The 16,275-nt window shown below is 42.7% G+C and overlaps 1 protein-coding gene across 8 annotated transcripts in view; it reads right to left on the bottom strand.

The window, feature by feature from the left end:
• Positions 1 to 16,275, bottom strand: part of myo9aa (myosin IXAa) — a 110,609-nt gene that overhangs the window by 74,897 nt on the left and 19,437 nt on the right. For all 8 annotated transcript variants that reach the window (XM_084066274.1, XM_084066275.1, XM_084066276.1 and 5 more), the window contains exon 2: positions 11,912 to 12,891. In XM_084066274.1, the coding sequence (XP_083922400.1) occupies positions 11,912 to 12,805 (894 nt within the window). In that variant the 5' untranslated portion in view covers positions 12,806 to 12,891. The remainder of the gene's footprint in view (positions 1 to 11,911; positions 12,892 to 16,275) is intronic.

A 16,275-nucleotide genomic window follows, 5' to 3' on the forward strand; every position in this document is an offset into this window, starting at 1 on the left:
AAGATAGACATTTGACCCTTCACATGGGGCTATGTCAAAGAATTTACTAGAAGCATTATAGTATGAGACAGAGAGGATTATGAACTTGCAAAAAATGTAAACACAGATCTCTTCATGGCCCAAACTCCCCCTTACACTAACAATGCAATGCTATTGCCAATTGTTATGTATCAGTTACTGTTGACTGAAACTATGCTGAGGACTTGGTATTTTGTAAGCTTGTTGTTGGGTAAGATGTCAGGTGAACTAAGCATCATATGATTAGTTAATCTTAAAATGGTGCCATTCACTTCAGGCATCAAATACAAACCAATACATGCCTGCATTTAACCAATTTTTTTACTGCAAACTTCTAACTACAGCCACAAAATATTTGACTACCAATAAACCACATAAATCTAAACTGTGTACGAAACCCGTCAACACACTGTTTCAGCTGCGGCTGTTGGTGCACATTACAATTCATCACTTCAACTGAGAAATATAAGCAAGTGAGACACAACAAACACCGTGTGAGGTTCCATGCAGCTTGAAGAAGACTTGAAAGCTGTATTCCCTCACTTTGCCTGCATTTGTCCTCGGAGTCATCAGTGCTATGTTCGTAATGCCCAACTTATACTTGGTTGCGCATTGTCGTGACTTGTGATACACACTGACAATAGCCAATCTGCAAGCTCACAATGCGTCGTTCTGCAATGCGTTGTGTAGATCTGTTGTTTTGGCTGCAGAATACCAGTGCATAACTAAGTAGAAAATCAGGCTTTATGTTTTCAGTAAAAGAGTGAATAAAGACTCCTTGGATTTTCTGCCTAGTTTCAATATGCTTTTTTTTCTCCCTTTCTCATCCATGAGATGATACCCTCCTCTCCTCCACACATGTAGGGTTTACTTTGGAGTTCTTCCCATCCCCTAATCTGAGCCCAGTGTTTACCCAGCAAACACCCTGAGCCAGACCCACACACCACCACTGGTCTTACTGTAGCTCCTGTGTACTGTATGGCAGCTCGCCTCCCTTCAGAGCTGTGGCACTGCATGTTCACCACAATAGGTTTGGCAGTGAATACTATCTGTTGTCACTGTCATTTACAAATGCTACTAGCAAGGAATTGAATCTTCAATGCAGTGTGTGTGTGTGTGTGTGTGTGTGTGTGTGTGTGTGTGTGTGTGTGTGTGTGTGTGTGTGTGTGTGTGTGTGTGTGTGTGTGTGTGTGTGTTGTGACCTCCCTGTCATTAGCTAATACACGGGGCATATTGGTAAAGCTCCTGTAGCTAGGAAAGCTGGAACAGGTGGTCTTATCAGCAACACACCCTTATGTAGGCCACATGTCAAACATTAGTTGGCCAACCCGAGGCTAAAAGCTTGATGTAAGGATGTGCTGAGGTACTGCAAGATAATGTAGCCAAGAGACAAGGTGAGGGAGTGACTTAGCACAATCACAACACCAAAGCTAACCCACATGGTCAAAGCAGAAACAAGGTCAATCCAATTAGTTAGATCTGAGAGACACAAACAATCCCATGCAAATCCAAGAATATCTGTCCCCTTCCAGTCTTTTCTTTTTCATCGACCGAATTACCCAAAGCAGACAAGAAAATACCTGTTTTCTAGATTCAAAGAGTCCTTGGATTCAAGTGATTCATGTTACCTTTAATGTTCTACTAAGCAAGTCCACCCTAAACATAATATTTATTTCTTAAATAGCAGATAAACTACTAAAAAAAGAGAGAAAATAGCCACACCATGGGTTTAACTACAGAATGGGTTTAACTACAGAATATGGTTCTAAATCTTTTACTGCCAGTGCCATGTTCATTTTACACTTTCTGCCTGAGGACAGAGGTTATTGATAGGACCAGTGATGTCTTGTAGACAGCAGGGATATGGGCTGTTAAAAAGTCTTTGGGCGGGAACATTACCTCTCCGCTCACAAGAAGAACGAGGAAAAAAAGAAAAATCCACTGCAGAGCCTCTTCATTGTTGTGGACAGTTAATGAGTCATTCACAATACCACAGGCAACATTCCAAAAGGGACAAGAACTTTATTCTTAGCATGGTGTCACTTATCTTCTTAAGGGGGTGGGCCAGTAGAGTACAGCTCAGATGGCCAGACAGCTATTTACTAATGTAGGATGAAGAACAGAGAAATATTGGGAGCGAGAGAGAGAGAGGGAGCGAGAGAGAGAGAGAGAGGGAACGCACGAGAGAGAGAGAGGGAGCGTGCGAGCGCGAGAGAGAAAGAGAAAGAGAAAGAGAGAGACTAAGAGGGTTGGAGAAAGTTAAAAAGAAACAGATAAGACAATAACCATTTGTTTTTAATTTTCTATTGTGATGTGTGCTTTATTTTGGTACAAGTCACTCATCTCCCCTGGTGTTATTGCATTCATTCTTCTACACTGCCTGAATTAATTGAAAACAGCCACTACAATCCACAGAGAAATGTACTGTAGGTCTACAGACTTTCTGTCAGAAGAACCAAGGAGAACCAACAATGGGGAACCTCTGTATAAAGCAGAGAGCTGCGCATGGCCATTGTGATGTTCTTTCCATCAGTGAGTCACTTCATGTTCTCCACTCCAAGCCAGCTCTTTTCCAGATGTGTGATCTGAACTTCAGCACCAGGCTTTACTCTACCTCATCTGGTGGTGTGTGGAGAGCACAGGCTTAAAATGACACACAGCTTCAGATATGAACCTCAGAGGAAAACAGGTCACCACCATGGATTTATGTAACTTAAGTGGAGTAGAAGGTGTGCCTTCACCTTTTATGTAACAAACTTTGTTCACACTCAAAATCATAGAAATGGAACATCCAACTAAGAAAAATGGCAGCCAGTGCACGGGCCATGGACAGAAGCCATGGCCCATGTCATTTTGGGTGGTGGTTGTTTTGCATGAGTAGCCATTTACCTCCAGTTCTAGGAGACCAATTATTGAATTGGACAAACTATGACTAGTTATTAGGCCTCTGACAGATAAATTTGTTTTGGTACAGGTGCTGTATATTTACGCTGATATACATGTATAGATTAGTAAAAGAAAGGGACGGGTTGCATAGATATTTTGACTAGATGTCTTTGTGCTGCTATAGAAGAAGAGAGGGGGTGGGGGGCATGAGTAAGCATCCACAAAGGGCTTTTAAACCAACTCTGAACATCCGCTCCTTTACACATTCAGGACAGGAGAGAGTCGCTAAGGAGTGTTGGAGGGAGATATATCTAGCCAGCTGCAGATGGACAAAGTCAAGGCCACTGAGGAAGGGAGAGTGTGTGTGTGTGTGTGTGTGTGTGTGTGTGTGTGTGTGTGTGTGTGTGTGTGTGTGTGTGTGTGTGTGTGTGTGTGTGTGTGTGTGTGTGTGTGTGCGTGCGTGCGTGCGTGCGTGCGTGCGTGCGTGCGTGCGTGCGTGCGTGCGTGCGTGCGTGCGTGCGTGCGTGCGTGCAAGAAAGAGAGTTTATTTTAAGAGAAGTTGAAAGTCGAAACAAAACAGATTTCATTGTGACTCTGTTTCCTATCATACAGGGGGACAGGGCACAACTGAATGGAAACTATTGAGCTATGCTTCCATGATTGCTGGAAAAAAATGAACCAATGGTTCATTGCATAATATTTCTACTATGTGACAAAGAATAAAGGCTTTTCTGTCCTCTTTGTTTCTATGTGGCCCAGTAAGTGCAGGTGTATCTAGACCAGTAGGACAGCTGCTGCATTCTGACACCACGTGCATTCTGACACTATGCCTGTGTGTGTGTGTGTGTGTGTGTGTGTGTGTGTGTGTGTGTGTGTGTGTTGCTGAGAGGGCACCTGTACACTCTCACATGCCCTGGCGTAAATAAAGATCCTGTGAGGGGACATAAACAGAGGCACACTGTTAGACTAGCACAGTTTACAGCATCTGTGTCCACTGACTAGTTGGCTCACAAGCATTGCAGTGTGAGGGTAATGATGCCAATGACAATTAGCCAACACGCTAAATTTGCAATGACTTCAGGACGCCAGAGATATATTAGTAAAGAGAATGCAATGTGTTTCAACCCTGAATTGAACAGTGGGACTATTACGTATCAATGCATTACCAGTTCAACTAACACAATCGGTTTAGCAAACCTAAATAAGCTAAATAAGCACCCTCCTCTAGATGTGAGGAATATGATCTCTGTATAACCTTTGATCTAAACTCTAAAGCTAAATCCAAACATTGGTTTGCTTAATGTCTTTTTATGGACAGGTTGACAAAATAGGGACTGAATGTTATATACTCCTATTGTGAATCCTCCCTTCTTTGCTAGCAATGGTACCAGCCTTCATCTATAAAATGTCTCATGGAGAAAAACATCTTGGCACGATACCATGGAGATAAGATTAGCAAAAAGAAACGTCTGGATCTGACACATGCTCATGGGAACGGTAAGCAAGCGTTGAGTTCATACTAGGTATCATTCAGGAAATATAACTGACTGAATCCATGTAACTGGAATGATATTGTTGTCTCATGGGCATAGCAAAATGGATTTACAACATATACTGCATGAGTTGAGATGATCTGCTGACACAGAAAAAGCTTTTGCATGTATTGTGAACAGCTTCATACACACCACAATATATATATATATAAAGTATTGCAGTCTTAATGTATTTCCCTCACATACTGTAGCGAGGACTCTATTGATGCTGATTCAGCAGCAAATCAAATATGATTGACAAAAGCTAATTTGTAGAAAATAGAAATACTGTAGATCTGGGTTTTAAAGCCTATAAGCCTATTTCGTACCAATCAATGTAGATAAATGTATGCATGACAGCTTAAGAATATCATTTTTGACTCCACAACATAAAACATCTCATCTTATGTTTGTTTTTTACTTCATCCACCCAAACTACCCTGTACATGAAACCCTCTTTATTCATTATAATAACTGTGAAGCCCTGAATTCTGTTTCAGTTTCCTCTTAAACACTTTGGGACATTTGCTCAGTGACTGGGATTACTGGAAGAAAAATTGCACAGCACCTACAACAGAAAGGCCAGTCTTTAATGATTCTGTGCAAACCATTGGCCTTAACCACTTAAGCATTTTAAAAAGGTAGAGCCCGCACACCGGCTTAAAGGTAAAGGATCACTTTATTGAGTAGACTTAACCACTTAAGCCCCATGTACTTGTTGTTGTACAACAAATAGCCAAAATAGCCGATCTACAAGATCACCACATATCGTGATATGATTTCTTTTGTTGTTGATCATTTTGAATTGTGTGGAAGATATGACAAAAATAGGGATGCCAGTATATTATTAACTGGCATCCCTATTTTGATTTAAAAAAATATATAATATCAAACCCACTGATATCCATTCCATTGACTAGTTTCACTGATCTAGAAGCACTTGGAATGGGATGATATTGTCCAGCTTAACTTCTCTGTGTTTCCATAGCAATTTTATTGCCACAATGGAGGGGATTCGGGGAATAAGTTTGTATATTGCCTATTCTTTTCCTGATGTGGATTAATGAGACTTTACTGAGTGAGTACGACATTGCATCCACAAAGCCAGATACAAGATAAAGCAAGTACAGTATTGTACATCTGGGCTTAGTTAAACATTTAGAACAGACATTGTCATTGTCTGAGACAAACACCTCCTTTATCTCAAAGGAAGAGCATTTAAAACACATTTAAATCACAAACAGCCCACACAGCTAAATCGTGATGTTGGTTTAACTCAAGAAATCTCTCAGAAATCAACACTCCAGATTTTAATGTGCAATGCTTTCTTTCCAAATCTGTCTGGTATCTCAAACTACAGCCTCCCTTGTCACTTTGCATCTGGTCTGACACGATGAAACTGGAGATTCTATACTCAGATCAGATCATCAGAGGCCCCCCAAGAGGAGATATACCTTAACCTCAAGCAGAGTGCTTTCACAGAACAAGTTATAGGCCTATTGAATGAATAGCCTGAAGTAATCCTTTCTTCATGTACTTAACCTGATCTACCCGAAAAGACAAGAGATAATAAACATATAGACTTGCCTCAGTCATCTGGAATATCATGAATGACTACCAGAACTAAACAACTGTCAGCGCATAGCCAGCATTATGCAATCATCCTACCATGGTCAGTACAATATTTATTTAAAGGCCACATTATTTATAGGCTCTCCTTTTCCAACTATGTCACTAACTAAGCTGCCACATAAACAATACTAAGTATTGTTCAACACTTTCTTTCCTTACTTTACATTGCGGCACAATTTAACGCAGAGTTAATTTTCACTTCTCAGAGTTAAATAAATACTCCAGATTTTACGGTATAGTCTGTGGTCTAGCGGTATAAACTATAAAGAAACCTTCTATACAGGCAACGTCTTGAGACTCGCACTTTGAACCCAGAGCTCAAACAGGGAATACAGCACACAGGTGTAGACCATTGTGTACATGGTCACGGCAGCCATGCTGTAGCCTTGGCTTTAACATAGCTTCACCTGTGTCTTAGGTTACTACACAAACACATGGCACTTTCATGTCACAGTAAACAAACCCTGAGAGTTCAGGGCTCAGTCAATCCCGGTCTCTCTCATGGTATCCTACCCTGAAAGAGAGAGAAAAGACGACAGAAAAAAATACCACTTTCAGAGCACTGTAAATCTCAGTTGAGTTGACCCCGCCCTGTTGGGAGTCGTCCAGTAATACATACTAATCCTACTCAGTATTGAGGGGTGGCTCTGTGGAGAAGGTATTAAATGTGCTGCTGCTGCGTGCGTGCGTGCGTGCGTGCGTACGTGCGTGCGGAGGTAGCAAAGGAGGAGATACTGAGAGGTGACCTGGTCTGACTCACAGTGGGACTGTTTCTGTAGGACCAGAAACACTGAGAGCACAACAGGATGGGCCAACAAGGTCTTTGGCTCGATTACATAATGCACACAACCAGTGCATTGGTGGGGGGAAAAATATCCCACTGATTAAAGGACCACTTCAGCTTTTTTCAACCATAGCTCTACATCAATCCTCACTAATGCTTATACAATTCTAAAGTGTATCTTATCTTACCATTTATGTCTATTCATTCATATCGAACCTCTACATGCCTCCCAATTACCAATTTCTATTATCATACATTTCATAAAGTGTCTCAGGTACTGTAGCACTTTCCTTTGTTTTTTGCGTTGCTACCTTAAAATGACTTGTATCTAAACTATGGTTTTATATTTCTTCAGCTGCTCCATGGAACATATTGATTTGCAGTTTTGTGATGTGTAGTTACTTTTTCTTGCACCTTCACACCCACTCAGGATGCATGCTCGCACAAATGTGCATCCCATCAGTCTTAAATGTAAGGTAAACACCTGCAAACCCAACGTCTCAACAGGGTGACATCTGGATTGAAGGCCTGAGTGGTAGTTACATGTTGTAAGAGAGCCTTGACGACTGGTTAGAGCAAGAATACTAAAAGAAAAAGGCATATTATCAGGTCTTATCTCAAAACTCTGCTCAGCCATTCTCTACAAGCACTGGACAGGGAACATTTCTTTCACCTATCAATCTGTCAAGGCTCTCTGCGTATACATGTCGCTAGACACATATGACTAAAAATAGAGGATGAGGCAAACTATTATGTTGTGCTTTGCGAAACAGCAGTTATCTTTCAGAGGCAGAGGATATACCGTTTCCTGCACCAAGGTTATCATTACTGAAGAGCAATGTAAGACAAATGGGTCTCATGCAGAGACAGACAAGATCCAAGTACAATATGCATCATAAGATGTACAGGCTTTAAGCATTCAAGAAAAGTAAGATGACACATTCTGAAGCCCTCCTCACTCACATCCGTTTCATTTATAGTTGCAGAGATGACTGGTTAAAAACAAATACTTCAAGGGTTTTGTTAATGTCAAGATCTGTCATATCTAGCAGCAGCACGTAAACAGTGATGGTGGACAGTGGATACGTACTGTACTAGATAGAATGAGAGCAAATTTGTCATATTACATGAACAATTTCAAGCATCTTCATGTTGGTCATCAGGAGCCTGAAGGAAGATAAGTTTGAAGGCAAGAAAAGAGATAAGGATTGAGAAAGGGGGAAAAATCTGCACACAACTGATGCCTTCTATTCATACACCTCTCATGTTTAATACATACTTTTGCACAAGAGCAACCACGATAACATGCTCCTACTTGTATGTCTCCAATCCAGGCATTAATCTACATCAGTCCAAGAATTGATTACTATGAACACTTAAGTGACAGGGTTTGTCAGGATCGAAACAGTTAACTACTGCTATTGGCAAGCCTCCAAAGAGACGAGAGGCGTTTGTAAGTGATATCCGCCATCAAGAGTTAACATGCTGTCGATCTGCATGCCTGGGGCCTGGGGCTGAGCTTGCATCACAACCAACAGTCATTGGAAAATGTCTGTCATCTCTGCTCTGGAACACCATTTTTCACCCAAGGGTGACAGGTCAACAATGTCTTAGTCTTTAATCTTAGTTTTTCTTTTTTTGAGAAAGAAATTGTGCTACTACCATCTGGCACCTGCAGTTAAGAAAAGAGTTGAGTAGAAATCCCCAGACAGCGTAAGGGAAAATTGGGATGGAGGATGTGAATGACCTGATTTATACTTAATTGCCGAAAATAGACGATCTACAATCTGCTACTGGGTCTTCGGCGCACAACACTGGCACACAACAAAATATAATTTAAGGATAACACTTCACTTAGCTCAAAAACTGAGAGAAAAATCTGTGAGTTGCCTTTGAGTAAGGCACTGAACTTACATTACTCCACAACTCCCAGGTGTGCCTGTGGATAATTGTATGATTGTGGAAGAAGGTATTTGATAAGAAGCATGTGTGCTGTGCTCAGCAAATCTTCCTTATATGCAGTAAAAGGTTAAAGTTAGAAATGTACACATTTCTAGCATTTTGAAGGACATGTATTCTTTGTCATTGCACAAAAGTACTTACAGTAACCTTTTCTGTTACCCATGTTATGGGCAAAATAAAACATTTTATTGCCATTAGTTTTCTATGACCACTATATACTCCCAAATGAACTATGCCTAAAATACCTAGCACCCAGAGATAATACAGTACATTACAGTAAAGTAAATACAGAGCTATAATACATACGTTGTATGTATGTACTTCCTAAGGTCTTATAGCTTTCTTGGCTTTTGGCCAAGATTCTTCTCTAACCACTTGTTAGCCAAAAAAGAAAATGTTCTGCTAAACTATGTCTGCATAGCCTGTGGCACTAAATTGTGATAACAGCAAGGGGTGCTGCTAAGATTTCTAGACCCTTAACAAGATGTGACACTGGGCTCCCCACCTTGATGGGGAAAACGCACACTACTACATAGACTCATGCTCAGACTGCGCATGAGTCTATTAACACACTCATGCTCATGCGTGTAAGCTCAGAAGCTTATTTAAGTAGGCATTATTGGGCAACAGTCTAACTTCCGAGACCGTTTTCGACAGCAGCAATTGAGCCATGTTTGGTTGCTACAGAGCCTGCTAATGAGTGCTAAGTGCTAACAACAAATGTATGCTCACACACACACACACACACACACACACACACACACACACACACACACACACACACACACACACACACACACACACACACACACACACACACACACACACACACACACACACACACACACACACACACACACACACACACACACGCACACAGAGAGAAGCAGCTGGTCGTGTTTGATCGGGGCAAAAAAAGCAACCTGGTATAATATGACTGTCATCATTTCTTGTTTTTTACTGGAACCCATGCAAGACAGACACATTATTGTTGCATACCACTTGTAAAATGTCTTTGCTGTGTAACACCTATAATTAGCCAAATAGAGAAGGATGTAGAAGGAAATGAAGATGAAGTATATTGGTATGAGGTAATGCTGGCTGCTGTTGGCCTCCTCCTCCCTGTCTATCTCTGAGCAGCAGCTCCAGTCCAATGGGAAGATACGTAATCTCACTGTGCAAACAATTAGACGCTGATCCTCTGCACTCACAAACCACTCAGTCGTGTTGCTGCGTTGGAGATTAACCAACTGTGCTTACGCATTAACAGGAGACAGGCCAGTGAATAATAGTATCCCAGCATAGCATAGGGCAGTAAAATACAGTGTGGGCTGGCTGGGGCGACCTGAAGGAAAGAGCTGTGTTGTACAGTATTTGTGTTCCTTATGGACGTGGCGTTTAAGCTCCTATTTCCAACACTTTTGTCAATGCTGTCAATACTGATGTCAATAGAACATGGGCAAAAGGCTTTTAGTATACTGCATGTGCAAAAAACAGACCGACATTGTAATGGGAGAATCCTTTCAGTAGTACTAATTTGAAACTAACAATTATCAGTCCCTCAAGGGTCTATACAAGGCCCCCTCCTTTTTTCCCTCTACCACAAACAGCTGATCTACAAGCTCCCAATGCATTGTTTTGCTGAAAGCTTGCCCCAGAATAGTGACGCTAGGGTTCATGTGGTTAATCTGATGGAGTTCTCTGAAGTGTAGCACCGTTCAGAGTTCAGACTCCCCCTTAGTGAAAGAGTGCTAGAAGGAATTATCAATGGCCAAACACATTTAACATTTGTACCCTCTCAGTTGCAAATGGATAAAGGATTTTACTGTTTAAGAATAATTCCCCTGTTCAATGTAACTGAAACATTTGTCAACAGTCTGTGGTCAGGTGACATGAGGGTGACGACAAACGATACTATGCTTGTAAAATGATGAGGTCATTGAGCAGCCTCATCTGGTACTGATAGAACTGTGCCTATGGTAGAAAGGTGTTGGGCAATGTTCTGGAATGTACGTAGGTGATTGAAAAACAAAAGAGAAAAGAATGTGTGGCTGTGAATTAGTCAAAGCTTCTGACTGGCCTGTATTCAAGTGACAAGTCCCACAACTTTAAGAATATGACTGGAATGTCTTGAAGCACGGTGTAACAGTCTAATCTAACAAGCTTCCTCCATAACAGTTGGCAAGGCCTCTCTACTACCTTCACCTTCTACCTTAAAGTGTTAAGCCTGATTTATATGGTTGCACACCGGTGTCACACACTGAAAATAGTCCATCTATAAGCTCACAACGCGGCGCTTGTAGATCGGCTATTGTCAGTACGCGACAACAGCGTGCAACCTTAGGGGCTGTGTCCACCAAGGCGTTTTCCCCTGAGCGCAGCATATGTTTTGAATAGGTTTCAATGGGAGCGTCTATTCTGCACTGCGCATTCACGTCTACCATTTCTTTTTGGGCGCTTACAGGTTTACAGGTTTAAATATTTTTCTCTGGACGTTTGGAAGCATTTTTAGATTACATTACATTTTCAGCTGGGAAAGAACGCTTTGGTGGACACAGCTTTAGGCTAATTTAACTCTAGCGTTCATTTGTACACTCTCATAGTTAAATGAACAGTCAGGATTCTAAAGTGTATGAAATGGAAATTCGATGTAAACACAAGGTTACAATTTTACACCAACACTGCAACTGTAAAAATGCTTGTGCATTTGAAGAGAAGCTCCTCTGTGTACTACTGTATATAATCCCCACAGCTGGACTGAAACTGTAATGAAGCTGTTTATGGGGCAGGCATAACTCTGAGCCAGTCCCGGAGACAGTTGTGGCCAAGCACAGTTGCATAACTAATATTACAAGCCGGCAACACACAGCAGCTCACATGAACACCAAACGAATACGCCTGCAGTAGTTTATCCACATGAATGGTATTGATCCCCTTTTTCTGCATAATTATTGTCTAGGCTAGAGTGATGCAATTTATACAGATATCATAGTTTTTTTTCCATGGACAAATGTTTTGTCAACAATAATATAACGAATTCATTCAGTGTATGAAACATCTTTCAATCAAGCTAATGATACCAAAATGTGTTACATACCTCCAGTACTGGTCCTGCCCCCAGGATAATCTGTTCAACCCCACTGGCAAATCCCTTCTGACTGAGGGCAGTCAGGTGGTGAATCAGGAAGTTAGTGCTCTGGGTCTTTCCAGAACCACTCTCTCCAGATATCACAATGCACTGGTTCCTCTGCCTCTGCAGCATGGCATGGTAAGCCACATCCGCCACCGCATAAATGTGTGGCTCGAGGTCTCCCAGCGTGTGATTATCATACATCTTTACATACTTCGGGTTGTAAATGGGCAGGAACTTGAATGGATTTATGACAATGAGGATGGTTCCCACGTAGGTGTAGATCCTCTCCTGACGGAAGCGGGAGCGCAGGTTGTCCAGCAGCGAGCGCTCCGTTAGCTCCGGCAGGCGGCATAGGTCAGCATGGTCGCCCCGCGGTTCGGGCTGTGGCAGCAGGCCCCGCTCCACCATGCACCGGCGCTCCTCCGTGACCCTCAGCCACATCTGGAGGCTGCCGCCATAGTGAATGGAGCCGTCCAGGTTCTTCAGCCGAAGGAGGAAGCGGTAGTCCTCCCCGCCCCCGGAGAAGGAGCGCTGCTCCAGAGCCATGCGGGGCCACAGCATCATCCTCTGCACAGGGCAGTCGGTGGGGTTGAGGATCCATTCCTCGCCACCAAACTCCTTGACCTCGGCCAGCACATAGCACTTGGTACGGTCCAATTCCAGCCGCTCGATGACTCGCTCGATGGCATCCGCGGCTGTGGTGGTCTTGCGGGCGCTGACAGGGCAGTAGATGGTGCCCTCGGCCAGGTCGCCGGGGTAGATGCGAACGGTGAACTCTGAGTTCTCGAAGCGCTGCCGCCGGCCAAGGGTGCCCATGCCACCAATGCCTCCACTGCCTCCGCCATCACGAGCAGTCATGGCGGAGCAGAGGTTCCCATTAGCAGCAGCCGGCACTGGCACGTCCTTCACTGGGCTGGAGGGGCCACAGCTTCAAGGCATCACCACTGTGAGGAAGGAGAAAAAGAAGACACAACAGGATCAATAAAGACAGATATTAATGTTCTAAAAAAAAAAATCAGTTTAGTTCTGTCCGCACAGCAATCATCTGGCAATGTACAAAGAAAAGATCCTCCATCTAACGCTCGCCAATTTAACATGGCACAATGAAATCTCACCAGATTAGGACATTTTGTCAGATCCTGACACAAACTCCCAATGTGCTATTATGTAATCTACAAAAGTACCAAATGATTTTGTAGGAGGCCAACATGCACACTCATGACCGGGAAAGGATAAGGGATAAGTCATCTGGATCTGTTGGATTACCATAAAAACACACAAAGAGACAAAGTCACACACGCACGCACACACACACACACACACACACACACACACACACACACACACACACACACACACACACACACACACACACACACACACACACACACACCAAGGCCAAGACTAGCAGCTGCCATCCTCTTTACTGAATACACAATCACGCCATTCACAAGTTCCCTCTTTAATACACAGCAGAGGGCCATCATGGGGTTAGTGTGGGCCACAGAGAGTAAGAGGGGTATTATGACTGAGCTGATCACAAGAAGTCTCTGTACTGCAGGTCCCAAACCTGGGGATAATAAATATGTAAGCGCATACAATATGTGAGAGGTTGTTGTAATGTAGAGTATATACTTTCAATGTCCGAAAATCATACAGATATGCAAACTATGTTGAAATAAAAAAAAGAGAGAATTCCACGATTTTTGTAACCCATTTGTTCACCCAGTGCCAATGCCGACTGAGCTACCCGGACCAAAAGAGCAACACACTCATTTGTGCCTGTGCAAGCACGCACACACAAACACTTGTTAGATCACAGTCAACAAGTTGCAACAGTACTGTAGGTACACTAACAGGTTTCAGTGTCTGGTGGTGAGGACCACTAAGACCGTGTCTGAGCTCTAGTAGAGCATCTACATGCAATAGACTGCAGCACAACACAATACAACACAACATTACATGGACAAAATGTACCTAAAATACATGAGACCAATTCAACATACCACTACTGTACATATTGTTGAAGAGTGCTCGTCTTTCATTATTTTATTTGGATGAAATATTAAATCCACAGTATGCAGAAGAGAAGTTAGACCACATATTCTTCATGCTCCTAAGCAATAATGCTTAGCAGGTCCATCCAAGGCCTGTGATAAGCATTGCGATGTGTATTCACCTGTTTCCTAGTCTGTGTGTTTTCCACTTCCTGTCGATTTGATCCAATGAAATCCAATGAAACTGGTCAGATGACCAATGATATCCAATGAAATCGACAGGAAGTGGAAAACACACAGCCTAGATGTTACACTACAGTTAACTGCGGATAGTGCCAATACTCCAAGCGTACACATTTACAAAGAAATGTCCAAACACCCGTCCAAAATATAAAAGGTATATGGTTTTACCTGAGGAGAAAGGTGCACTTAAATCTATTCGTAACGTTTTAGTTCTGTGCAGTAGAAATTGAAACCTGGCTTACAAAGAACATCCACAATGCATTAGCTGCCAAACAACACAGTCACCTCTCTGTCAGAGATACCAGGCAGCGTCTCTTTGCACCTCTTAGTTCTGTTGCCAGGGCTTTAAAAACGGCATGTGGGAGCAGCACACAGGGGGGATAAAAGAAAACAGGAAATGGAACAGGGATGCATAAAGGCGGTGCACCTCCAGCTGGGACCTGATACAATGCTGCACCATTGCTTGGTCATTTCCAGTCGGTCCTATTCAACCTGCTCCATGTTGTTGCCTGCACAACCTTGTGTTGCCTTAGCAACTTGCATATAGTAAACATGTGTTACAACAGCTATGTGTCAGTTTCAAAACAAAGACACACACATGTGAAAGCCTGGAACACAAACTATTGCTCTTCATTTCACACACTACAAATGCTAGGATTTACACTAACATTTAGCTCTGTGAGTGTGTATGAGAGAGAGAGAGAGAGAGAGAGAGAGGGAGCAGAGCTACGGACTGATGCCCAGAACAGATGGTCAGCTCACTGCTTAAGGGATAGGAGAGATTTAGGGGTGTGACAGTGTTGGGCAGCACTGGCCCAATGCTGGCTGTCTCTCTGTACCATCAGATGGTGGGGACAATCAGCTAATGGGTCTCCTCCTAGGAAAACAAGGCCTCTTGTCAATCACATTACATCTTCCTATTACAACCATCTCCACTGCTCGTTGACCACTCTCTTTAGACAGACAGACAGACAGATATATCTAGGCACAACTGCAATATCCATGAGCCTGGACAAGTCAAAGGGGACATGGGGGAAAACATCTATTAAAAGTGGGTTGGAGGATGGGATGACATATTGTGAAGACAAAGAATAAGGACAGGCCAGTGTTGTGTTCTAGTTTTTTTCGGAAGGTATACGCTACGATATGATGCGCGTGGTCGTGGGTATACGCTCTCGCGTTTTCAATGGATGAAACAGTTTTTGAAGGTATACGGTAGCGACGAAAAAAAATCTCAAGGTATACGCCGTACACAGCATCTGACGGTAGAACACACCACTGGGACAGGCCAGTTCTTATGATACTCAGACACACAGACTGACATTCTACTTTAATGGAAAGCACCCACGCAGCCAGTTCAGTGGCCTTGAGGTTAAGAGTGTCTGCCCTGAGTTAGACTGGGAGATCGGGGTTCAATCATTGGCCGAGTCATACCAAAGACTATAAAAATGGTACCCACAGCCTCCCTGCTTGGCACATAGCATCAAGGGTTTGATTGGGGGCAAGTCCCAGCGACATACTAGCACCATGTCCTGGGGTATACCTATACATCATCTGCCTCACACAATGGAAACAGGAGATAGGCTCCTGAGAGCTATGGGCCACACGGCTTGGGAACCATTGTTTTCCAAGGGTACTTGCTCACACAATTGATATGCATTACAGTTGTTGATAATTATCATAATCTATCCAATCAACAACAAATTCCAGTCCATCTATTTCAGCCATTCTCTGTGCTCCTACGATTCCTATGGTGCACATAAGCACCAACCTGGCACACCTATACAGCCTATGGAGACAGATTATATCAACTTTATTCATATTTCCTGACGTCTTTTTGCCTTAAACACATTGAACAAGGACAAGATCACAGCCAGTGACAACATACAGTATGTATAGAGGTAGTGTTGAAAATCATAATTGTAATTCATACCCTGATGAAGACATAATATGTCGAAACGTTGGTAACTTATAAATAAAAAAGTTTATTGCATCGTGGCTGCGAGTCTGTGCGACCTCTCCTTACCCTTTTTTTAGAAAATCATAATTGTAACACAAAAACCAATGCAACAATGACTATACAATGAA

The sequence above is a fragment of the Gymnoscopelus microlampas genome (assembly GCF_963454915.1).
Source record: "Gymnoscopelus microlampas genome assembly, chromosome: 1".
In the NCBI taxonomy this organism is placed as follows: domain Eukaryota; kingdom Metazoa; phylum Chordata; class Actinopteri; order Myctophiformes; family Myctophidae; genus Gymnoscopelus; species Gymnoscopelus microlampas.